Here is a 27,378-nt window from a genome sequence, read left to right as displayed (position 1 = left end):
TTCTTAGTTCCTTCCACAGAGCATCTCTATCAACTCTCTTATATGCCTTCTCCAGATCCATAAATGCTACATACAAATCCATTTGCTTTTCTAAGAATTTCTCACGTACATTCTTCAAAGCAAACACCTGATCCACTTCTGAAACCACACTGCTCTTCCCCAATCTGATGCTCTGTACATGCCTTCACCCTCTCAATCAATATCCTCCCATATAATATACCAGGAATATTCAACAAACTTATACCTCTGTAATTTGAGCACTCACACTTATGCCCTTTTCATTTGTACAATGGCACTATGCACGCATTCCGCCAATCCTCAGTCACCTCACCATGAATCATATATACATTAAATAACCTTACCAACCAGTCAACAATATACTCACCACTTTTTTAATATATTCCACTGCAATACCATCCAAACCTGCTGCCTTGCCGGCTTTCATCTTCAGCAAGGCTTTTACTACCTCTTCTCTGTTTACCAAATCATTTTCCCTAACCCTCTCAATTTGCACACCACGTCGAACAAAACACCCTATATCTGCCACTCTATCATCAAACACATTCAAGAAACTTTCAAAATACTCACTCCATCTCCTTCTCACATCACCACTACTTGTTATCACCTCCCCATTAGCCACCTTCACTGAAGTTCCCATTTGCTCCCTTGTCTTACGCACTTTATTTACCTCTTTCCAGAACATCTTTTTATCCTCCCGAAAATTTAATGATACTCTCTCACCCTAACTTTCATTCGCCCTCTTTTTCACCTCTTGCACCTTTCTCTTGACCTCCTGTCTCTTTCTTTTATACATATCCCACTCATTTGCATTTTTTCCCTGCAAAAATCATCCAAATGCTTCTCTCTTCTTTTTCACTAATAATCTTACTTTTTCATCCCATCACTCACTACCCTTTCTAATCAACCCACCTCCCACACTTCTCATGCCACAAGCATCCTTTGCGCAAGCCATCACTGCTTCCCTAAATACATCCCATTCCTCCCCCACTCCCCTTACCTCTTTTGTTCTCACCTTTTTCCATTCTGTATTCAGTCTCTCCTGGTGCATCCTCACACAAGTGTCCTTACCATTCTCACTTACTCTCACTACCCTCTTCAACCCAATATTCTCTTCACTCCAATATTCTGAAAACCTATAGAAATCTTCACCTTCGCCTTCATAAGATAATGATCAAACATCCCTCCAGTTCCACCTCTCAGCACATTAACATCCAAAAGTCTCTCTTTTTTGCGCCTGTCAATTAACACGTAATCCAATAACGCTCTCTAGCCATCTCTTCTACTTACATACGTATACTTATGTATATCTCGGTTTTTAAACCAGGTATTCCAAATCACCAGTCCTTTTTCAGCACGTAAATCTACAAGCTCTTCACCATTTCCATTTACAACACTGAACACCACATGTATACCAATTATTCCGTCAACTGCCACATTACTCACCTCTGAATTCAAATCACCCATCACTATAACCCGGTCTTGTGCATCAAACCCACTAACACACTTATCCAGCTACTCCCAAAACACTTGCCTCTCATGATCTTTCTTCTCATACTCAGGTGCACATGCACCAATCATCACCCATCTCTCTCCATTAACTTTCAGTTTTACCCATATTTATCTAGAATTGATATATATACATACATATATATATATATATATATATATATATATATATATATATATATATATATATATATATATATATATATATATATGCATATATATATATATATATATATATATATATATATATATATATATATATATATATATATATATATATATATATATATATATATATATATATATATATATTATCCCTGGGGATAGGGGATTAAGAATACTTCCCACGTATTCCCTGCGTGTCGTAGAAGGCGACTAAAAGGGGAGGGAGCGGGGGGCTGGAAATCCTCCCCTCTCGTTTTTTTTTTTTTCTTTTTTTAAATTTCCAAAAGAAGGAACAGAGGGGGCCAGGTGAGGATATTCCAAAAAAGGTCCAGTCCTCTGTTCTTAACGCTACCTCGCTAACGCGGGAAATGGCGAATAGTTTAAAAGAAAAGAAATTATATATATATATATATATATATATATATATATATATATATATATATATATATATATATATATATATATATATATTTTTTTTTTTATACTTTGTCGCTGTCTCCCGCGTTTGCGAGGTAGCGCAAGGAAACAGACGAAAGAAATGGCCCAACCCCCCCCCCCATACATACGTCCACACACCCAAATATACATACCTACACAGCTTTCCATGGTTTACCCCAGACGCTTCACATGCCTTCATTCAATCCACTGACAGCACGTCAACCCCGGTATACCACATCGCTCCAATTCACTCTATTCCTTGCCCTCCATTCACCCTCCTGCATGTTCAGGCCCCGATCACACAAAATCTTTTTCACCCCATCTTTCCACCTCCAATTTGGTCTCCCTCTTCTCCTTGCTCCCTCCACCTCCGACACATATATCCTCTTGGTCAATCTTTCCTCACTCATCCTCTCCATGTGCCCAAACCACTTCAAAACACCCTCTTCTGCTCTCTCAACCACGCTCTTTTTATTTCCACACATCTCTCTTACCCTTACGTTACTCACTCGATCAAACCACCTCACATCACACATTGTCCTCAAACATCTCATTTCCAGCACATCCATCCTCCTGCGCACAACTCTATCCATAGCCCACGCCTCGCAACCATACAACATTGTTGGAACCACTATTCCTTCAAACATACCCATTTTTGCTTTCCGAGATAATGTTCTCGACTTCCTCACATTCTCTAAGGCCCCCAGAATTTTCGCCCCCTCCCCCACCCTATGATCCACTTCCGCTTCCATGGTTCCATCCGCTGCCAGATCCACTCCCAGATATCTAAAACACTTCACTTCCTCCAGTTTTTCTCCATTCAAACTCACCTCCCAATTGACTTGACCCTCAACCCTACTGTACCTAATAACCTTGCTCTTATTCACATTTACTCTTAACTTTCTTCTTCCACACACTTTACCAAACTCAGTCACCAGCTTCTGCAGTTTCTCACATGAATCAGACACCAGCGCTGTATCATCAGCGAACAACAACTGACTCACTTCCCAAGCTCCCTCATCCCCAACAGACTTCATACTTGCCCCTCTTTCCAAAACTCTTCCATTTACCTCCCTAACAACCCCATCCATTAAGAAATTAAACAACCATGGAGACATCACACACCCCTGCCGCAAACCTACATTCACTGAGAACCAATCACTTTCCTCTCTTCCTACACGTACACATGCCTTACATCCTCGATAAAAACTTTTCACTGCTTCTAACAACTTTCCTCCCACACCATATATTCTTAATACCTTCCACAGAGCATCTCTATCAACTCTATCATATGCCTTCTCCAGATCCATAAATGCTACATACAAATCCATTTGCTTTTCTAAGTATTTCTCACATACATTCTTCAAAGCAAACACCTGATCCACACATCCTCTACCACTTCTGAAACCACACTGCTCTTCCCCAATCTGATGCTCTGTACATGCCTTCACCCTCTCAATCAATACCCTCCCATATAATTTACTAGGAATACTCAACAAACTTATACCTCTGTAATTTGAGCACTCACTCTTATCCCCTTTGCCTTTGTACAATGGCACTATGCAAGCATTCCGCCAATCCTCAGGCACCTCACCATGAGTCATACATACATTGAATAACCTTACCAACCAGTCAACAATACAGTCACCCCCTTTTTTAATAAATTCCACTGCAATACCATCCAAACCAGCTGCCTTGCCGGCTTTCATCTTCCGCAAAGCTTTCACTACCTCTTTTCTGTTTACCAAATCATTTTCCCTAACCCTCTCACTTTGCACACCACCTCGACCAAAACACCCTATATCTGCCACTCTATCATCAAACACATTCAACAAACCTTCAAAATACTCACTCCATCTCCTTCTCACATCACCACTACTTGTTATCACCTCCCCATTTGCGCCCTTCACTGAAGTTTCCATTTGCTCCCTTGTCTTACGCACTTTATTTACCTCCTTCCAGAACATCTTTTTATTCTCCCTAAAATTTAATGATACTCTCTCACCCCAACTCTGATATATATATATATATATATATATATATATATATATATATATACATAGTGCCATTGTATATATATATATATATATATATATATATATATATATATATATATATATATATATATATATATATATATATATAAATTGTAAATGGAAATGGTGAAGAGCTTGTAGTTTTATGTGCTGAAAAATGACTGGTGATTGGGAATACCTGTTTTAAAAAGCGATATATACATAAGTATATGTATGTAAGTAGGAGAGATGGCCAGAGAGCGTTATTGGATTACGTGTTATTTGATAGACTCACGAAAGAGAGACTTTTGGATGTTAATGTGCTGAGTGGTGCAACTGGAGGGATGTCTGATCATTATCTTGTGGAAGCAAAGGTGAATGTTTGTGGGGGTTTTCAGAAAAGAAGAGAGACTGTTGGGGTGAAGAGAGTGGTGAGAGTAAGTGAGCTTGGGAAGGAGACTTGTGTGAGGAAATACCAGGAGAGACTCATTACAGAATGGAAAAAGGTAAGAACAAAGGAGGTAAGGGGAGTGGGGGAGGAATGGGATGTATTTAGGGAAGCAGTGATGGCTTCCGCAAAAGATGCTTTTGGCATGAGAAGCGTGGGAGGTGGGTTAATTTGAAAAGTTAGTGAGTGGTGGGATGAAGAGGTAAGATTATTAGTGAAAGAGAAGAGAGAGGCGTTTGAACGATTTTTGCCCGGAAAAAAATGCTAATGAGTGGGAGAGGTATAAAAGAAAGAGGCAGGAGGTCAAGAGAAAGGTGCAAGAGTTGAAAAAGATGGCAAATGAGAGTTGGGGTGAGAGAGTATCATTAAATTTCAGGGAAAATAAAAAGATGTTCAGGAAGTAGGTAAATAAAGTGCGTAAGACAAGGGAGCAAATGGGAACTTCAGTGAAGGGGGCTAATGGGGAGGTGATAACAAGTAGTGGTGATGTGAGAAGGAGATGGAGTGAGTATTTTGAAGGTTTGTTGAATGTGTTTGATGATAGAGTATCACCTGTGGGGTGTCTTGGTCGAGGTGGTGTGCAAAGATAGAAGGTTAGAGAAAATGATTTGGTAAATAAAGAAGAGGTAGTAAAAGCTTTACGGAAGATGAAAGCCGGCAAAGCAGCAGAATTGGATGGCATTGCAGTGGAATTTATTAAAAAAGGTGGTGACTGTATTGTTGACTGGTTGGTAAGGTTATCTAATGTATGTATGATTCATGGTGAGGTGCCTGAGGATTGGCGAAATGCATGCATAGTGCCACTGTACAAAGGCAAAGGGGATAACAGTGAGTGCTCAAATTACAGGGGTATAACTTTGTTGAGTATTCCTGGTAAATTATTTATTTTTTTTTTTTTATACTTTGTCGCTGTCTCCCGCGTTTGCGAGGTAGCGCAAGGAAACAGACGAAAGAAATGGCCCAACCCCCCCCCATACACATGTACATACACACGTCCACACACGCAAATATACATACCTACACAGCTTTCCATGGTTTACCCCAGACGCTTCACATGCCTTGATTCAATCCACTGACAGCACGTCAACCCCTGTATACCACATCGCTCCAATTCACTCTATTCCTTGCCCTCCTTTCACCCTCCTGCATGTTCAGGCCCCGATCGCACAAAATCTTTTTCACTCCATCTTTCCACCTCCAATTTGGTCTCCCTCTTCTCCTCGTTCCCTCCACCTCCGACACATATATCCTCTTGGTCAATCTTTCCTCACTCATTCTCTCCATGTGCCCCAAACCATTTCAAAACACCCTCTTCTGCTCTCTCAACCACGCTCTTTTTATTTCCACACATCTCTCTCACCCTTACGTTACTTACTCGATCAAACCACCTCACACCACACATTGTCCTCAAACATCTCATTTCCAGCACATCCATCCTCCTGCGCACAACTCTATCCATAGCCCACGCCTCGCAACCATACAACATTGTTGGAACCACTATTCCTTCAAACATACCCATTTTTGCTTTCCGAGATAATGTTCTCGACTTCCACACATTTTTCAAGGCTCCCAAAATTTTCGCCCCCTCCCCCACCCTATGATCCACTTCCGCTTCCATGGTTCCATCCGCTGCCAGATCCACTCCCAGATATCTAAAACACTTCACTTCCTCCAGTTTTTCTCCATTCAAACTCACCTCCCAATTGACTTGACCCTCAACCCTACTGTACCTAATAACCTTGCTCTTATTCACATTTACTCTTAACTTTCTTCTTCCACACACTTTACCAAACTCAGTCACCAGCTTCTGCAGTTTCTCACATGAATCAGCCACCAGCGCTGTATCATCAGCGAACAACAACTGACTCACTTCCCAAGCTCTCTCATCCCCAACAGACTTCATACTTGCCCCTCTTTCCAGGACTCTTGCATTTACCTCCCTAACAACCCCATCCATAAACAAATTAAACAACCATGGAGACATCACACACCCCTGCCGCAAACCTACATTCACTGAGAACCAATCACTTTCCTCTCTTCCTACACGTACACATGCCTTACATCCTCGATAAAAACTTTTCACTGCTTCTAACAACTTGCCTCCCACACCATATATTCTTAATACCTTCCACAGAGCATCTCTATCAACTCTATCATATGCCTTCTCCAGATCCATAAATGCTACATACAAATCCATTTGCTTTTCTAAGTATTTCTCACATACATTCTTCAAAGCAAACACCTGATCCACACATCCTCTACCACTTCTGAAACCGCACTGCTCTTCCCCAATCTGATGCTCTGTACATGCCTTCACCCTCTCAATCAATACCCTCCCATATAATTTACCAGGAATACTCAACAAACTTATACCTCTGTAATTTGAGCACTCACTCTTATCCCCTTTGCCTTTGTACAATGGCACTATGCACGCATTCCGCCAATCCTCAGGCACCTCACCATGAGTCATACATACATTAAATAACCTTACCAACCAGTCAACAATACAGTCACCCCCTTTTTTAATAAATTCCACTGCAATACCATCCAAACCTGCTGCCTTGCCGGCTTTCATCTTTCGCAAAGCTTTTAATACCTCTTCTCTGTTTACCAAATCATTTTCCCTAACCCTCTCACTTTGCACACCACCTCGACCAAAACACCCTATATCTGCCACTCTGTCATCAGACACATTCAACAAACCTTCAAAATACTCATTCCATCTCCTTCTCACATCACCACTACTTGTTATCACCTCCCCATTTACGCCCTTCACTGAAGTTCCCATTTGCTCCCTTGTCTTACGCACCCTATTTACCTCCTTCCAGAACATCTTTTTATTCTCCCTAAAATTTACTGATAGTCTCTCACCCCAACTCTCATTTGCCCTTTTTTTCACCTCTTGCACCTTTCTCTTGACCTCCTGTCTCTTTCTTTTATACTTCTCCCACTCAATTGCATTTTTTCCCTGCAAAAATCGTCCAAATGCCTCTCTCTTCTCTTTCACTAATACTCTTACTTCTTCATCCCACCACTCACTACCCTTTCTAAACAGCCCACCTCCCACTCTTCTCATGCCACAAGCATCTTTTGCGCAATCCATCACTGATTCCCTAAATACATCCCATTCCTCCCCCACTCCCCTTACTTCCATTGTTCTCACCTTTTTCCATTCTGTACACAGTCTCTCCTGGTACTTCCCCACACAGGTCTCCTTCCCAAGCTCACTTACTCTCACCACCTTCTTCACCCCAACATTCACTCCTCTTTTCTGAAAACCCATACTAATCTTCACCTTAGCCTCCACAAGATAATGATCAGACATCCCTCCAGTTGCACCTCTCAGCACATTAACATCCAAAAGTCTCTCTTTCGCACGCCTGTCAATTAACACGTAATCCAATAACGCTCTCTGGCCATCTCTCCTACTTACATAAGTATACTTATGTATATCTCGCTTTTTAAACCAGGTATTCCCAATCATCAATCCTTTTTCAGCACATAAATCTACAAGCTCTTCACCATTTCCATTTACAACACTGAACACCCCATGCATACCAATTATTCCCTCAACTGCCACATTACTCACCTTTGCATTCAAATCACCCATCACTATAACCCGGTCTCGTGCATCAAAACCGCTAACACACTCATTCAGCTGCTCCCAAAACACTTGCCTCTCATGATCTTTCTTCTCATGCCCAGGTGCATATGCACCAATAATCACCCACCTCTCTCCATCAACTTTCAATTTTACCCATATTAATCGAGAATTTACTTTCTTACATTCTATCACATACTCCCACAACTCCTGTTTCAGGAGTATTGCTACTCCTTCCCTTGCTCTTGTCCTCTCACTAACCCCTGACTTCACTCCCCAGACATTTCCAAACCACTCTTCCCCTTTACCCTTGAGCTTCGTTTCACTCAGAGCCAAAACATCCAGGTTCCTTTCCTCAAACATACTACCTATCTCTCCTTTTTTCACATCTTGGTTACATCCACACACATTTAGGCACCCCACTCTGAGCCTTCGAGGAGGATGATCACTCCCCGCGTGACTCCTTCTTCTGTTTCCCATTTTAGAAAGTTAATACAAGGAGGGGAGGATTTCCGGCCCCCCGCTCCCGTCCCCTCTAGTCGCTTTCTACGACCCGCGAGGAATACGTGGGAAGTATTCTTTCACCCCTATCCCCAGGGATAATATACATATATATATACATATACACACACGCACACATACACACACACACGCACACACACACAAAATTATATTGGTAAATTATATGGGAGGGTATTGATTGAGAGGGTGAAGGCATGTACAGAGCATCAGATTGGGGAAGAACAGTGTGGTTTCGGAAGTGGTAGAGGATGTGTGGATCAGGTGTTTGCTTTGAAGAATGTATACGAGAAGTACTCATAAAAACAAATGGATTTGTATGTAGGATTTATGGATCTGGAGAAGGCATATGATAGAGTTGATAGAGATGCTCTGTGGAAGGTATCAAGAATATATGGTGTGGAAGGCAAGTTGTTAGAAGTAGTGGAAAGTTTTTTATCGAGGATGTAAGGCATGTGTACGTGTAGGAAGAGAGGAAAGTGATTGGTTCTCAGTAAATGTAGGTTTGCGGCAGGGGTGTGTGATGTCTCCATGGTTGTTTAATTTGTTTATGGATGGGGTTGTTAGGGAGGTAAATGCAAGAGTTCTGGAGATAGGGGCAAGTAAGCAGTTTGTTGTGGATGAGAGAGCTTGGGAAGTGAGTCAGTTGGTTTTCGCTGATCATACAGCGCTGGTGGCTGATTCATGTAAGAAACTGCAGAAGCTGGTGACTGAGTTTGGTAAAGTGTGTGAAAGAAGAAAGTTAAGAGTAAATGTGAATAAGAGCAAGGTTATTAGGTACAGTAGGGTTGAGGGTCAAGTCAATTGGGAGGTAAGTTTGAATTGAGAAAAGCTGGAGGAAGTGAAGTGTTTTAGATATCTGGGAGTGGATGTGGCAGCGGATGGAACCATGGAAGCGGAAGTGAATCATAGGGTGGGGGAGGGGGCGAAAATTCTTGGAGCATTGAAGAATGTTTGAAAGTCGAGAACATTATCTCGGAAAGGAAAGATGCGTATGTTTGAAGGAATAGTGGTTCCAACAAAATGGTGTACGGTTGCGAAGCGTGGGCTATGGATAGAGTTGTGCGCAGGAGGGTGGATGTGCTGGAAATGAGATGTTTGAGGACAATATGTGGTGTGAGGTCGTTTGATCGAGTAAGTAATATAAGTGTGAGAGAGATGTGTGGAAATAAAAAGAGTGTGGTTGAGAGAGTAGAAGAGGGTGTTTTGAAATGGTTTGGTCACATGGAATGAATGAGTGAGGAAAGATTGACCAAGAGGATATATGTGTCAGAGGTGGAGGGAACGAGGAGAAGTGGGAGACCAAATTGGAGCTGGAAAGATGGAGTGAAAAAGATTTTGAGTGATCGGGGCCTGAACATGCAGGAGGGTGAAAGACGTGTAAGGAATAAAGTGAATTGAAACGATGTGGTATACCGGGGTCGACGTGCTGTCAATGGATATAACCAGGGCATGTGAAGCGTCCTTGGTAAACCATGCAAAATGTGTGGGGCCTAGATTTGGAAAGGGAGCTATGGTTTCGGCGCATTATTACATGACAGCTAGAGACTGAGTTTGACCGAATGGGGCCTTTGGTGTTTTTTCCTAGCGCTACCTCGCACACATGAGGGGGGAGGGTGATGTTATTCCATGTGTGTGGAGGTGGCGATGGGAACAAATAAAGGCAGACAGTATGAATTATGTACATATATATATATATATATATATATATATATATATATATATATATATATATATATATATATATATATATATATATATATATTTTTTTTTTTTTTTTTTTTATACTTTGTCGCTGTCTCCCGCGTTTGCGAGGTAGCGCAAGGAAACAGACGAAAGAAATGGCCCAACCCCCCCCCATACACATGTACATACACACGTCCACACACGCAAATATACATACCTACACAGCTTTCCATGGTTTACCCCAGACGCTCCACATGCCTTGATTCAATCCACTGACAGCACGTCAACCCCTGTATACCACAGGACTCCAATTCACTCTATTTCTTGCCCTCCTTTCACCCTCCTGCATGTTCAGGCCCCGATCACACAAAATCTTTTTCACTCCATCTTTCCACCTCCAATTTGGTCTCCCTCCTCTCCTCGTTCCCTCCACCTCCGACACATATATCCTCTTGGTCAATCTCTCCTCACTCATTCTCTCCATGTGCCCAAACCATTAAAAAACACCCCCCTCTGCTCTCCCAACCACGCTCTTTCCATTTCACACATTTCTCTCACCCTTACGTTACTTACTCGATCAAACCACCTCACACCACACATTGTCCTCAAACATCTCACCTCCAGCACATCCATCCTCCTGCGCACATCTCCATCCACAGCCCACGCCTCGCAACCATACAACATTGTTGGGACCACTATTCCCTCAAACATACCCATTTTTGCTTTCCGAGATAATGTTCTCGACTTCCACACATTTTTCAAGGCTCCCAAAATTTTCGCCCCCTCCCCCACCCTATGATCCACTTCCGCTTCCATGGTTCCATCCGCTGACAGATCCACTCCCAGATATCTAAAACACTTCACTTCCTCCAGTTTTTCTCCATTCAAACTCACCTCCCAATTGACTTGACCCTCACCCCTACTGTACCTAATAACCTTGCTCTTATTCACATTTACTCTCAACTTTCTTCTTCCACACACTTTACCAAACTCAGTCACCAGCTTCTGCAGTTTCTCACATGAATCAGCCACCAGCGCTGTATCATCAGCGAACAACAACTGACTCACTTCCCAAGCTCTCTCATCCCCAACAGACTTCATACTTGCCCCTCTTTCCAGGACTCTTGCATTTACCTCCCTTACAACCCCATCCATAAACAAATTAAACAACCATGGAGACATCACACACCCCTGCCGCAAACCTACATTCACTGAGAACCAATCACTTTCCTCTCTTCCTACATACATACCTACACAGCTATCCATGGTTTACCCCAGACGCTTCACATGACCTGATTCAACCCACTGACAGCACGTCAACCTCGGTATACCACATCGATCCAATTCATTCTATTCCTTGACCTCCTTTCACCCTCCTGCATGTGCGGGCCCGATCACACAAAATCTTTTTCACTCCATCTTTCCACCTCCAATTTGGTCTCCCACTTCTCCTCGTTCCCTCCACCTCCGACACATATATCCTCTTCGTCAATCTTTCCTCACTCATTCTCTCCATGTGCCCAAACCATTTCAAAACACCCTCTTCTGCTCTCTCAGCCACGCTCTTTTTATTTCCACACATCTCTCTTACCCTTACGTTACTTACTCGATCAAACCACCTCACACCACACATTGTCCTCAAGCATCTCATTTCCAGCACATCCATCCTCCTGCGCACAACTCTATCCATAGCCCACGCCTCGCAACCATACAACATTGTTCGAACCACTATTCCTTCAAACATACCCATTTTTGCTTTCCGAGATAATGTTCTCGACTTCCACACATTCTTCAAGGCTCCCAGAATTTTCGACCCCTCCCCCACCCTATGATACACTTCCGCTTCAATGGTTCCATCTGCTGCCAGATCCACTCCCAGATATCTAAAACACTTTACTTCCTCCAGTTTTTCTCCATTAAACTTACCTCTCAATTGACTTGACCCTCAACCCTACTGTACCTAATAACCTTGCTCTTATTCACATTTACTCTTAACTTTCTTCTTTCACACACTTTACCAAACTCAGTCACCAGCTTCTGCAGTTTCTCATATGAATCAGCCACAAGCGCTGTATCATCAGCGAACAACACCTGACTCACTTCCCAAGCTCTCTCATCCCCAACAGACTTCATACTTGCCCCATTTTCCAAAACTCTTGCATTCACCTCCCTAACAACCACAACCGTAAAAAAATTAAACAACCATTGAGACATCACACACCCCTGCCGCAAACCTACATTCACTGAGAACCAATCACTTTCCTCTCTTCCTACACGTACACATGCCTTACATCCTCGATAAAACTTTTCACTGCTTCTAACAACTTGCCTCTAACACCATATATTCTTAATACATTCAACAGAGCATCTCTATCAACTCTATCATATGCCTTCTCCAGATCCATATATGCTACATACAAATCCATTTGCTTTTCTAAGTATTTTTCACATACATTCTTCAAAGCAAACACCTGATCCACACATACTCTACCACTTCTGAAACCACACTGCTCTTCCCCAATCTGATCCTCTGTACATACCTTCACCCCCTCAATCAATACCCTCCCATATAATTTACCAGGAATAGTCAACAAACCTATATACCTCTGTAATTTGAGCACTCACTCTTATCCCCTTTGCCTTTGTACAATGGCACTATGCACGCATTCCGCCAATCCTCAGGCACGTCACCATGAGTCATACATACATTAAATAACCTTACCAACCAGTCAACAATACAGTCACCCCCTTTTTCAATAAATTCCACTGCAATACCATCCAAACCTGCTGCATTGCCGGCTTTCATCTTCCGCAAAGCTTTTACTACCTCTTCTCTGTTTACCAAATCATTTTCCCTAACCCTCTCACTTTGCACACCACTTCTACCAAAACACCCTATATCTGCCACTCTATCATCAAACACATTCAACAAACCTTCAAAATACTTACTCCATCTCTTTCTCACATCACCACTACTCGTTATCACCTCCCCATTTGCGCCGTTCACTGAAGTTCCCATTTGCTCCCTTCTCTTAAGCACTTTATTTACCTCCTTCCTGAACATCTTTTTATTCTCCCTAAAATTTAATGATACTCTCTCACCCCAACTCTCATTTGCCCTCTTTTTCACCTCTTGCACCTTTCTCTTGACCTCCTGTCTCTTTCGTTTATACATCTCCCACTCAATTGCATTTTTTCCCTGCAGAAATCGTTCAAATGCCTCTCTCTTCTCTTTCACTAATAATCTTACTTCTTCATCCCACCACTCACTACCCTTTCTAATCAACCCACCTCCCACTCTTCTCATGCAACAAGCATCTTTGGCGCAATCCATCACTGATTCCCTAAATACATCCCATTCCTCCCCCACTCCCCTTACTTCCATTGTTCTCACCTTTTTCCATTCTGTACTGAGTCTCTCCTGGTACTTCCTCACACAAGTCTCCTTCCCAAGCTCACTTACTCTCACCACCCTCTTCACCCCAACATTCACTCTTCTTTTCTGAAAACCCATACAAATCTTCACCTTAGCCTCCACATGATAATGATCGGACATCCCTCCAGTTGCACCTCTCAGCACATTAACATCCAAAAGTCTCTCTTTCGCGCGCCTGTCAGTTCTAAGAATATTATAATGTTTCATCATGTTTAATGGTAGCACTGAACCAATTCATGTGTGTGTGTGTGTGTGTGTGTGTGTGTGTGTGTGTGTATGCATATACATATGTATATATATATATATATATATATATATATATATATATATATATATATATATATATATATATATATATATATATATATATATATATACATATAAATTTTTTTTTTTATACTTTGTCACTGTCTCCCGCGTTTGCGAGGTAGCGCAAGGAAACAGCGAAAGAAATGGCCCACCCCCCCCCCCCATACACATGTATATACATACGTCCACACACGCAAATATACATACCTACACAGCTTTCCATGGTTTACCACAGACGCTTCACATGCCTTGATTCAATCCACTGACAGCACGTCAACCCCGGTATACCACATCGCTCCAATTCACTCTATTCCTTGCCCTCCTTTCACCCTCCTGCATGTTCAAGCCCCGATTACACAAAATCATTTTCACTCCATCTTTCCACCTCCAATTTGGTCTCCCTCTTCTCCTTGCTCCCTCCACCTCCGACGCATATCTCCTCTTGGTCAATCTTTCCTCACTCTTCCTCTCCATGTGCCCAAACCACTTCAAAACACCCTCTTCTGCTCTCTCAACCACGCTCTTTTTATTTCCACACATCTCTCTTACCCTTACGTTACTCACTCGATCAAACCACCTCACACCACACATTGTCCTCAAACATCTCATTTCCAGCACATCCATCCTCCTGCGCACAACTCTATCCATAGCCCACGCCTCGCAACCATACAACATTGTTCGAACCACTATTCCTTCAAACATACCCATTTTTGCTTTCCGAGATAATGTTCTCGACTTCCACACATTCTTCAAGGCCCCCAGAATTTTCACCCCCTCCCCTAACCTATGATCCACTTCCGCTTTCATGGTTCCATCCGCTGCCAGATCCACTCCCAGATATCTAAAACACTTCACTTCCTCCAGTTTTTCTCCATTCAAACTCACCTCCCAATTGACTTGACCCTCAACCCTACTGTACCTAATAACCTTGCTCTTATTCACATTTACTCTTAACTTTCTTCTTCCACACACTTTACCAAACTCAGTCACCAGCTTCTGCAGTTTCTCACATGAATCAGCCACCAGCGCTGTATCATCAGCGAACAACAACTGACTCACTTCCCAAGCTCTCTCATCCCCAACAGACTTCATACTTGCCCCTCTTTCCAAAACTCTTGCATTTACCTCCCTAACAACCCCATCCATAAACAAATTAAACAACCATGGAGACATCACACACCCCTGCCGCAAACCTACATTTACTGAGAACCAATCACTTTCCTCTCTTCCTACACGTACACATGCCTTACATCCTCGATAAAAACTTTTCACTGCTTCTAACAACTTTCCTCCCACACCATATATTCTTATTACCTTCCACAGAGCATCTCTATCAACTCTATCATATGCCTTCTCCAGATCCATAAATGCTACATACAAATCCATTTGCTTTTCTAAGTATTTCTCACATACATTCTTCAAAGCAAACACCTGATCCACACATCCTCTACCACTTTTGAAAGCACACTGCTCTCCCCCAATCTGATGCTCTGTATATGCCTTCACCCTCTCAATCAATACCCTCCCATATAAATTACCAGGAATACTCAACAAACTTATACCTCTGTAATTTGAGCTCTCACTCTTATCCCCTTTCCCTTTGTACAATGGCACTATGCACGCATTCCGCCAATCCTCAGGCACCTCGCTATGAGTCATACATACATCAAATAACCTTACCAACCAGTCAACAATACAGTCACCCCCTTTTTTAATAAATTCCACTGCAATACCATCCAAACCTGCTGCCTTGCCGGCTTTCATCTTCCGCAAAGCTTTCACTACCTCTTCTCTGTTTACCAAATCATTTTCCCTAACCCTCTCACTTTGCACACCACCTCGACCAAAACACCCTATATCTGCCACTCTATCATCAAACACATTCAACAAACCTTCAAAATACTCACTCCATCTCCTTCTCACATCACCACTACTTGTTATCGCCTCCCCATTTGCGCCCTTCACTGAAGTTTCCATTTGCTCCCTTGTCTTACGCACTTTATTTACCTCCTTCCAGAACATCTTTTTATTCTCCCTAAAATTTAATGATACTCTCTCACCCCAACTCTCATTTGCCCTTTTTTTCACCTCTTGCTCCTTTCTCTTGACCTCCTGTCTTTTTCTTTTATACATCTCCCACTCAATTGCATTTTTTCCCTGCAAAAATCGTCCAAATGCCTCTCTCTTCTCTTTCACTAATACTCTTACTTCTTCATCCCATCACTCACTACCCTTTCTAATCAACCCACCTCCCACTCTTCTCATGCCACAAGCATCTTTTGCGCAATCCATCACTGATTCCCTAAATACATCCCATTCCTCCCCCACTCCCCTTACTTCCATTGTTCTCACCTTTTTCCATTCTGTACTCAGTCTCTCCTGGTACTTCCTCACACAGGTCTCCTTCTCAAGCTCACTTACTCTCACCACACTCTTCACCCCAATATTGACTCTTCTTTTCTGAAAACCCATACAAATCTTCACCTTAGCCTCCACAAGATAATGATCAGACATCCCTCCAGTTGCACCTCTCAGCACATTAACATCCAAAAGTCTCTCTTTCGCACGCCTGTCAATTAACACGTAATCCAATAACGCTCTCTGGCCATCTCTCCTACTTACATAAGAATGTATGTGAAAAGCAAATGGATTTGTATATTGCATTTATGGATCTGGAGAAGGCATATGATAGAGTTGATAGAGATGCTCTGTGGAAGGTATTAAGAATAGATGGTGTGGGAGGCAAGTTGTTAGAAGCAGTGAAAAGTTTTTATCGAGGATGTAAGTCATGTGTACGTGTAGGAAGAGAGGAAAGTGATTGGTTCTCAGTAAATGTAGGTTTCCGGCAGGGGTGTGTGATGTCTCCATGGTTGTTTAATTTGTTTATGGATGGGGTTGTTAGGGAGGTGAATGCAAGAGTTTTGGAAAGAGGGGCAAGTATTAAGTCTGTTGGGGTGAGAGAGCTTGGGAAGTGAGTCAGTTGTTGTTCGCTGATGATACAGCGCTGGTGGCTGATTCATGTGAGAAACTGCAGAAGCTGGTGACTGAGTTTGGGAAAGTGTGTGAAAGAAGAAAGTTAAGGGTAAATGTGAATAAGAGCAAGGTTATTAGGTACAGTAGGGTAGAGGGTCAAGTCAATTGGGAGGTGAGCTTGAATGGAGAAAAACTGGAGGAAGTGAAGTGTTTTAGATATCTGGGAGTGGATCTGGAAGCGGATGGAACCATGGAAGCGGAAGTAGATAATAGGGTGGGGGAGGGGGCGAAAATTCTGGGAGCCTTGAAGAATGTGTGGAAGTCGAGGACATTATCTCGGAAAAGCGAAAATGGGTATGTTTTAAGGAATAGTGGTTTGAACAATGTTGTATGGTTGCGAGGCGTGGGCTATGGATAGTGTTGTGCGCAGGAGGATGGATGTGCTGGAAATGAGATGTTTGAGGACAATGTGCGGTGTGAGGTGGTTTGATCGAGTAAGTAACGTAAGGGTAAGAGAGATGTGTGGAAATAAAAAGAGCGTGGTTGAGAGAGCAGAAGAGGGTGTTTTGAAATGGTTTGGGCACATGGAGAGAATGAGTGAGGAAAGATTGACCAAGAGGATATATGTGTCGGAGGTGGAAGGAACGAGGAGAAGAGGGAGACCAAATTGGAGGTTGAAAGATGGAGTGAAAAAGATTTTGTGTGATCGGGGCCTGAACATGCAGGAGGGTGAAAGGATTGCAAGAAATAGAGTGAATTGGAGCGATGTGGTATACCGGGGTTGACGTGCTGTCAGTGGATTGAATCAGGGCATGTGAAGCGTCTGGGGTAAACCATGGAAAGCTGTGTAGGTATGTATATTTGCGTGTGTGGACATATGTATATACATGTGTATGGGGGCGGTTTGGGCCATTTCTTTCGTCTGTTTCCTTGCGCTACCTCGCAAACGCTGGAGACAGCGACAAAGCAAAAAAAAAAAAAAAAAAAATATATATATATATATATATATATATATATATATATATATATATATGTATATATATATATATATATATATATATATGTATATATATATATGTATATATATATATATATATATATATATATATATATATATATATATATATATATATATATATATATATATATATGCATACTCACACACACACACAGACACACACACACACACACACACACCCACACACACACACACACACACACACACACACACATATGAATTGGTTCAGTGCTACCATTAAACATGAGAAAATGTTATAATGTTCTTTGAACTGAATCGTCTTTTAAAGGAAATTTGTCGGTATTATATTTTCTATTCTTTCCCATACGTAACAAAAAATATTCCAAAAGGAATGAGGATTGTAGGTTTGTAGTTTTCAGTGATTTGTAAGTTATACATTTTATTGATCAATATTTGAATGATTTATCACCAAGAGTAGTTGACAACAGCATCAAAAGATACGTTTAACTACGAGCTTGATAAATACAAAGACTTATGTCCATGACTGACATTGTTTACTTCTGAGTTACCTGAAACAAATATCCAGAACTTCTCCTTTTCCTCCTCCTCCGTACCTCGTTTTCTATTCCATTTTGTTTATTAGCGAAAATTTCACGTTAGGCTTTGCATGAATCTTGCTGAGATATTGATTTTATGGATAAGATCTCTAGAATATAAATTTTGACGTGCTGGTGGAGACCTAGTTTTAACGTCAAATAATGTCATATCTAGCTAATATCCAGGCGGCCATGTTAAAGTCAGTTATGAGTGAGTGAGGCAACTTAAGTCATTGCGTATGATCTCACCAGCACACACCTTCATGGCTACATGTGTATTAGTCAAGGGTCAGAGAAATGGTTTGTATGCCGCCTCACAAACACATCCTCGTAAATACATCATCAGTGTGAGCCATGAATATCTGACAGCATGACTGAGTGCCCATGAGGCTTAGTCATTCCGGTTCAGACTCGTCTTCGTTATTCAGTTTTCACAAGGAATCCATTTAGGTAAATATGATTGCATTGATTACAGAAAGCTGTAATTCAGGACATGAAACTCGGGAACGTATAATTCATATCGCGTGGGAGAGCATCAAACCTTATCCTGTAGGAGGAGGTGCTCAACATCAAACAAACAACATGATCTTTTGAAGACGACGAAGACGTAACGATGAAACATTCTCTCTTTCTCCAATGAGAGAAAATGGGCTAAAACTTAGAGGTCACTGAGTTAATCTGGTCTGTACGAAATATTCTTTTTTAACAATACTGATGCGTGGAATAATCTAGAAAATGTTGTTCAAAGCAACACGCTTAATATCTTTAAAGTTAGGCTTGATCATCATTATTCACTCTTCGAAACTGGATAATTCATCCAATCAGTTGTCATAACGTAGTGGTATGTATATCATGCTACCTTCTCAACCACTGATCTCTCCCTGGCAATGCTGCGGTAACTTACCATCCATGCCATCTGCTTTGAGAGTAAGTAAGAATTATGAATTATTGCATCATTCTTCAACATCCGGTAAGCTGAGAGGCCGGAGCTCAAGTTTGTTTCTATTGTCTTAATAACATAAATGAAGGAATGCATGACATATTCATGTTCATTCTACACTTATGCCTTTCCTATAAAGATTTCCTTCAGACACATTAGTTTTGCAAGGTATTTTTTTTAATCTACCTGTTTTCCATCCGGCGTGTTGCCGGAAGGAGTGGAGGGTAGGGAGAGAGCCTTTGCTTTGCTTTCCTTTTTGTCTTTTAATGGTGTTAAGGCCAGACCATCTCGCTTGGAGCTTGAGTCTGTGTGGTTAGCGTATCTATGTAATTGTACAACTCTCTCTCTCTCTCTCTCTCTCTCTCTCTCTCTCTCTCTCTCTCTCTCTCTCTCTCTCTCTCTCTCTCTCTCTCTCTCTCTCTCTCTCTCTCTCTCTCTCTCTCTCTCTCTCTCTCTCTCTCTCTCTCTCTCTCTCTCTCTCTCTCTCTCTCTCTACTGGTTTGTTCCTTCACTTAAGAAACTGCTTTACCGTTCCTAAATGTGTGTCCACCACACTTTGAACGAAAGATGTAGACCATCTAACAGTCTTGTAAATCCTCACTACTTGACCAGGAGCACATCCTGGTAGCTGGGTCCCGCTCCACTGTGAGCTACACCCCCAACACCGAGCTCGACTACGGCACCCTGCTTTGTTGGGGTATCAACACCGTGGGCCAGCAGCACCACCCCTGTGTCTTCCATGTCTTTCCTGCTGGTGAGTACACCCCTGTCTCTTCCATGTCTTCCTAGTAGCTGAGTACATCTCAGGGTCTTTTATGTCTCCCCTGATGGTGAGTACACCCAAGGATCTTACACGCCTTCCCTGCAGATGAGTACACCATTGGTTTTTCCATGTCTTTCCACCCGGTAAGTGCACCCCTGGGTCTTCCATGTCTTCCCTGCTAGTGATTACACCCCTATGTCTTCCATGTTTTCCTTGCTGCCGAGTATATCCCAAAAATCTCCATGTTTTCCCCGCTGGTGAGTAAGCCCCGGCGTCTTCCGTGTCTCGCCGAGTACAACTCAGAGTTGTCCGTATCTTCCCTGCTGATGAGTACACCCCTGGGTCTTCCACAACTTTCCTGCTAGTGATTGCATCCTTGCGTCTTCCATTTCTTCCTGCTAGTGATTGCATCCTTGCGTCTTCCATTTCTTCCTGCTAGTGATTGCATCCTTGCGTCGTCCATTTCTTCCTGCTGTTGAATAAACCCGTGGGTCTTCCATATCTTCACCACCTGTGAGTACACCTAAGTCTTCCATGTCTTCCTTGCTGCCGAGTACATCTCAGAGTTTTCCATGTTTTCCTTGCTGATGCTAACGCCTCAAGGGCTTCCATGTCTTCCCTGTAGGTGAGTACACCCCTACGTTATCCATGTCTTTTCTGCTGGAGAGAATACCGCTGATTCCGTCCCCTTTGATATGATGTATATTACCAGGACATTGTTCTCTCCATTGGTAAGTATTCTGCCGCATCTCTTTCTACTCCTCTAGGGATAAACACATCATATCTCCCCACAACTAGGTCACTCTGTCTCTGAAAATATGCCCTCCACTCTGTCATTGTGAATTCACATTTTTACCCATAGTCATATCGCCCTGACTACATCAATCTTTCTCCAAAAGATAACTTCGTCAAGGCTTTTTTTATTTGGATTACCCATGTACTGTGACCTCATCAAGCTCTCTCCAATCACCAAGCCAACATAGCCTCATCAATCTCTCTCCTCCATCACCAGGACACCCTGTCACCCTCAACACATCAATCTCTATCCTCCCATCACCAGGTCACCCTGACCCCGTGAACAACTGCTCGGTGTACAATCTATCCGTGTCGGTGATCCACGTGCGGTGTGTGGCGGGTTTCGACGGCGGCCTACCCCAAACCTTCATGCTGGAGCTGTACGAGCAAGCCCACGACCGTCTCCTAGCCAACGCTTCCAGCCCGGTCAGTCAATCACGTGTTTATTCTGGTTTTAGAACTAAATGTTCTTCTGAAAAGAAGACCTAGTTGTAAACAGCTAAAGGTTTCTTCATCAACAAGAATGTCCTTTTAATAAAGAAATGAAATTCTAAGAACATTAGAAAGAATTCAATAAGAGTTTTTAGTCTTTTTGCTTCTATTTCTTTTAACACAGACGCACACTAATATATATATATATATATATATATATATATATATATATATATATATATATATATATATATATATATATATATATATTTTTTTTTTTTTTTTTTTTTTTTTTTTTTTATACTTTGTCGCTGTCTCCCGCGTTTGCGAGGTAGCGCAAGGAAACAGACGAAAGAAATGGCCCAACCCCCCCCCATACACATGTACATACACACGTCCACACACGCAAATATACATACCTACACAGCTTTCCATGGTTTACCCCAGACGCTTCACATGCCTTGATTCAATCCACTGACAGCACGTCAACCCCTGTATACCACATCGCTCCAATTCACTCTATTCCTTGCCCTCCTTTCACCCTCCTGCATGTTCAGGCCCCGATCACACAAAATCTTTTTCACTCCATCTTTCCACCTCCAATTTGGTCTCCCTCTTCTCCTCGTTCCCTCCACCTCCGACACATATATCCCTCTTGGTCAATCTTTCCTCACTCATTCTCTCCATGTGCCCAAACCACTTCAAAACACCCTCTTCTGCTCTCTCAACCACGCTCTTTTTATTTCCACACATCTCTCTTACCCTTACGTTACTCACTCGATCAAACCACCTCACACCACACATTGTCCTCAAACATCTCATTTCCAGCACATCCATCCTCCTGCGCACAACTCTATCCATAGCCCACGCCTCGCAACCATACAACATTGTTGGAACCACTATTCCTTCAAACATACCCATTTTTGCTTTCCGAGATAATGTTCTCGACTTCCACACATTCTTCAAGGCCCCCAAAATTTTCGCCCCCTCCCCCACCCTATGATCCACTTCCGCTTCCATGGTTCCATCCGCTGCCAGATCCACTCCCAGATATCTAAAACACTTCACTTCCTCCAGTTTTTCTCCATTCAAACTCACCTCCCAATTGACTTGACCCTCAACCCTACTGTACCTAATAACCTTGCTCTTATTCACATTTACTCTTAACTTTCTTCTTCCACACACTTTACCAAACTCAGTCACCAGCTTCTGCAGTTTCTCACATGAATCAGCCACCAGCGCTGTATCATCAGCGAACAACAACTGACTAACTTCCCAAGCTCTCTCATCCCCAACAGACTTCATACTTGCCCCTCTTTCCAAAACTCTTGCATTTACCTCCCTAACAACCCCATCCATAAACAAATTAAACAACCATGGAGACATCACACACCCCTGCCGCAAACCTACATTCACTGAGAACCAATCACTTTCCCTCTCTTCCTACACGTACACATGCCTTACATCCTCGATAAAAACTTTTCACTGCTTCTAACAACTTTCCTCCCACACCATATATTCTTAATACCTTCCACAGAGCATCTCTATCAACTCTATCATATGCCTTTTCCAGATCCATAAATGCTACATACAAATCCATTTGCTTTTCTAAGTATTTCTCACATACATTCTTCAAAGCAAACACCTGATCCACACATCCTCTACCACTTCTGAAACCACACTGCTCTTCCCCAATCTAATGCTCTGTACATGCCTTCACCCTCTCAATCAATACCCTCCCATATAATTTACCAGGAATACTCAACAAACTTATACCTCTGTAATTTGAGCACTCACTCTTATCCCCTTTGCCTTTGTACAATGGCACTATGCTCACATTCCGCCAATCCTCAGGCACCTCACCATGAGTCATACATACATTAAATAACCTTACCAACCAGTCAACAATACAGTCACCCCCTTTTTTAATAAATTCCACTGCAATACCATCTAAACCTGCTGCCTTGCCGGCTTTCATCTTCCGCAAAGCTTTCACTACCTCTTCTCTGTATACCAAATCATTTTCCCTAACCCTCTCACTTTGCACACCACCTCGACCAAAACACCCTATATCTGTCACTCTATCATCAAACACATTCAACAAACCTTCAAAATACTCACTCCATATCCTTCTCACATCACCACTACTTGTTATCACCTCCCCATTTGTGCCCTTCACTGAAGTTCCCATTTCCTCCCTTGTCTTACGCACTTTATTTACCTCCTTCCAGAACATCTTTTTATTCTCCCTAAAATTTAATGATACTCTCTCACCCCATCTCTCATTTGCCCTTTTTTTCACCTCTTGCACCTTTCTCTTGACCTCCTGTCTCTTTCTTTTATACATCTCCCACTCAATTGCATTTTTTCCCTGCAAAAATCGTCCAAATGCCTCTCTCTTCTCTTTCACTAATACTCTTACTTCTTCATCCCACCACTCACTACCCTTTCTAATCAACCCACCTCCCACTCTTCTCATGCCACAAGCATCTTTTGCGCAATCCATCACTGATTCCCTAAATACATCCCATTCCTCCCCCACTCCCCTTACTTCCATTGTTCTCACCTTTTTCCATTCTGTACTCAGTCTTTCCTGGTACTTTCTCACACAGGTCTCCTTCCCAAGCTCACTTACTCTCACCACCCTCTTCACCCCAACATTCACTCTTCTTTTCTGAAAACCCATACAAATCTTCACCTTAGCCTCCACAAGATAATGATCAGACATCCCTCCAGTTGCACCTCTCAGCACATTAACATCCAAAAGTCTCTCTTTCGCACGCCTGTCAATTAACACGTAATCCAATAACGCTCTCTGGCCATCTCTCCTACTTACATAAGTATACTTATGTATATCTCGCGTTTTAAACCAGGTATTCCCAATCATTAGTCCTTTTTCAGCACATAAATCTACAAGCTCTTCACCATTTCCATTTACAACACTGAACACCCCATGTATACCAATGATTCCCTCAACTGCCACATTACTCACCTTTGCATTCAAATCACCCATCACTAACCCGGTCTCGTGCATCAAAACCACTAACACACTCATTCAGCTGCTCCCAAAACACTTGCCTCTCATGATCTTTCTTCTCATGCCCAGGTGCATATGGACCAATAATCACCCACCTCTCTCCATCAACTTTCAGTTTTACCCATATTAATCGAGAATTTACTTTCTTACATTCTATCACATACTCCCACAACTCCTGTTTCAGGAGTATTGCTACTCCTTCCCTTGCTCTTGTCCTCTCACTAAACCCTGACTTTACTCCCCAGACATTCCCAAACCACTCTTCCCCTTTACCCTTGAGCTTCGTTTCACTCAGAGCCAAAACATCCAGGTTCCTTTCCTCAAACATACTACCTATCTCTCCTTTTTTCACATCTTGGTTACATCCACACACATTTAGGCACCCCACTCTGAACCTTCGAGGAGGATGAGCACTCCCCGCGTGACTCCTTCTTCTGTTTCCCATTTTTGAAAGTTAATACAAGAAGGGGAAGGATTTCTGGCGCCCCGCTCCCGTCCCCTCTAGTCGCTTTCTACGACACGCGAGGAATACGTGGGAAGTATTCTTTCACCCCTATCCCCAGGGATGATATACATATATATATAAATATACACATACACACACATACACATACATACGCACATATACACACACACACACATACATATATATATATATAAATATGAAAAATGTAAGAAACAATTTAGAAAACTGAAACTTCTAGCTTGAAATGAATGAAAAATATATATATATATATATACATATATATATATATATATACATATATATATATATATATATATATATATATATATATATATATATATATATATATATATATATATATATATATATATATGTATATATATATATATATATATATATATATATATATATATATATATATATATATATATATATATATATATATATATATATATATATATATATGTATGTGTGTGTTTGTGTGTGTGTGCGTGTGTGTGTGTGTGTGTGTGTGTGTGTGTGTGTTTGTGTGTGTATATATATATATGTATATAATCCCTGGGGATAGGGGTGAAAGAATACTTCCCACGTATTCCTCGCGTGTCGTAGAAAGCGACTAGAGGGGACGGGAGCGGGGGGCCGGAAATCCTCCCCTCCTTGTATTAACTTTCTAAAATGGGAAACAGAAGAAGGAGTCACGCGGGGAGTGCTCATCCTCCTCGAAGGCTCAGAGTGGGGTGCCTAAATGTGTGTGGATGTAACCAAGATGTGAAAAAAGGAGGGATAGGTAGTATGTTTGAGGAAAGGAACCTGGATGTTTTGGCTCTGAGTGAAACGAAGCTCAAGGGTAAAGGGGAAGAGTGGTTTGGAAATGTCTGGGGAGTGAAGTCAGGGGTTAGTGAGAGGACAAGAGCAAGGGAAGGAGTAGCAATACTCCTGAAACAGGAGTTGTGGAAGTATGTGATAGAATGTAAGAAAGTAAATTCTCGATTAATATGGGTAAAATTGAAAGTTGATGGAGAGAGGTGAGTGATTTTTGGTGCATATGCACCTGGGCATGAGAAGAAAGATCATGAGAGGCAAGTGTTTTGGGAGCAGCTAAATGAGTGTGTTAGCGGTTTTGATGCACGAGACCGGGTTATAGTTATGGGTGATTTGAATGCAAATGTGAGTAAATTGGCAGTTGAGGGAATAATTGGTATACATGGGGTGTTCAGTGTTGTAAATGGAAATGGTGAAGAGCTTGTAGATTTATGTGCTGAAAAAGGACTGATGATTGGGAATACCTGGTTTAAAAAGCGAGATATACATAAGTATACTTATGTAAGTAGGAGAGATGGCCAGAGAGCGTTATTGGATTACGTGTTAATTGACAGGCGTGCGAAAGAGAGACTTTTGGATGTCAATGTGCTGAGAGGTGCAACTGGAGGGATGTCTGATCATTATCTTGTTGAGGCTAAGGTGAAGATTAGTATGGGTTTTCAGAAAAGAAGAGTGAATGTTGGGGTGAAGAAGGTGGTGAGAGTAAGTGAGCGTGGGAAGGAGACCTGTGTGAAGAAGTATCAGGAGAGACTGTGTACAGAATGGAAAAAGGTGAGTTCAATGGAAGTAAGGGGAGTGGGGGAGGAATGGGATGTATTTAGTGAATAAGTGATGGATTGCGCAAAAGATGCTTGTGGCATGAGAAGAGTGGGAGGTGGGCTGTTTAGAAAGGGTGGTGAGTGGTGGGATGAAGAAGTAAGAGTATTAGTGAAAGAGAAGAGAGAGGCATTTGGACGATTTTTGCAGGGAAAAAATGCAATTGAGTGGGAGAAGTATAAAAGAAAGAGACAGGAGTTCAAGAGAAAGGTGCAAGAGGTGAAAAAAAGGGCAAATGAGAGTTGGGGTGAGAGACTATCAGTAAATTTTAGGGAGAATAAAAAGATGTTCTGGAAGGAGGTAAATAGGGTGCGTAAGACAAGGGAGCAAATGGGAACTTCAGTGAAGGGCGTAAATGGGGAGGTGATAACAAGTAGTGGTGATGTGAGAAGGAGATGGAATGAGTATTTTGAAGGTTTGTTGAATGTGTCTGATGACAGAGTGGCAGATATAGGGTGTTTTGGTCGAGGTGGTGTGCAAAGTGAGAGGGTTAGGGAAAATGATTTGGTAAACAGAGAAGAGGTAGTAAAAGCTTTGCGGAAGATGAAAGCCAGCAAGGCAGCAGGTTTGGATGGTATTGCAGTGGAATTTATTAAAAAAGGGGGTGACTGTATT

General features: G+C 42.0%; 1 protein-coding gene across 1 annotated transcript in view; it reads left to right on the top strand.

Moving 5' to 3' along the window:
- LOC139753639 (kin of IRRE-like protein 2) overlaps positions 1–27,378 on the top strand; it is a gene marked incomplete at its 5' end in the record, with an annotated part of 622,394 nt that overhangs the window by 484,558 nt on the left and 110,458 nt on the right. The window contains 2 exons of the mRNA XM_071670248.1: positions 20,245–20,386; positions 21,456–21,616. Coding sequence (XP_071526349.1) covers positions 20,245–20,386; positions 21,456–21,616 — 303 coding nt within the window. The remainder of the gene's footprint in view (positions 1–20,244; positions 20,387–21,455; positions 21,617–27,378) is intronic.

Source organism: Panulirus ornatus, chromosome 15 (assembly GCF_036320965.1).
Source record: "Panulirus ornatus isolate Po-2019 chromosome 15, ASM3632096v1, whole genome shotgun sequence".
Classification (NCBI taxonomy): domain Eukaryota; kingdom Metazoa; phylum Arthropoda; class Malacostraca; order Decapoda; family Palinuridae; genus Panulirus; species Panulirus ornatus.
The sequence above is the reverse complement of the archived record's forward strand: the minus strand, read 5'-3'. Positions and strand labels throughout refer to the sequence as shown.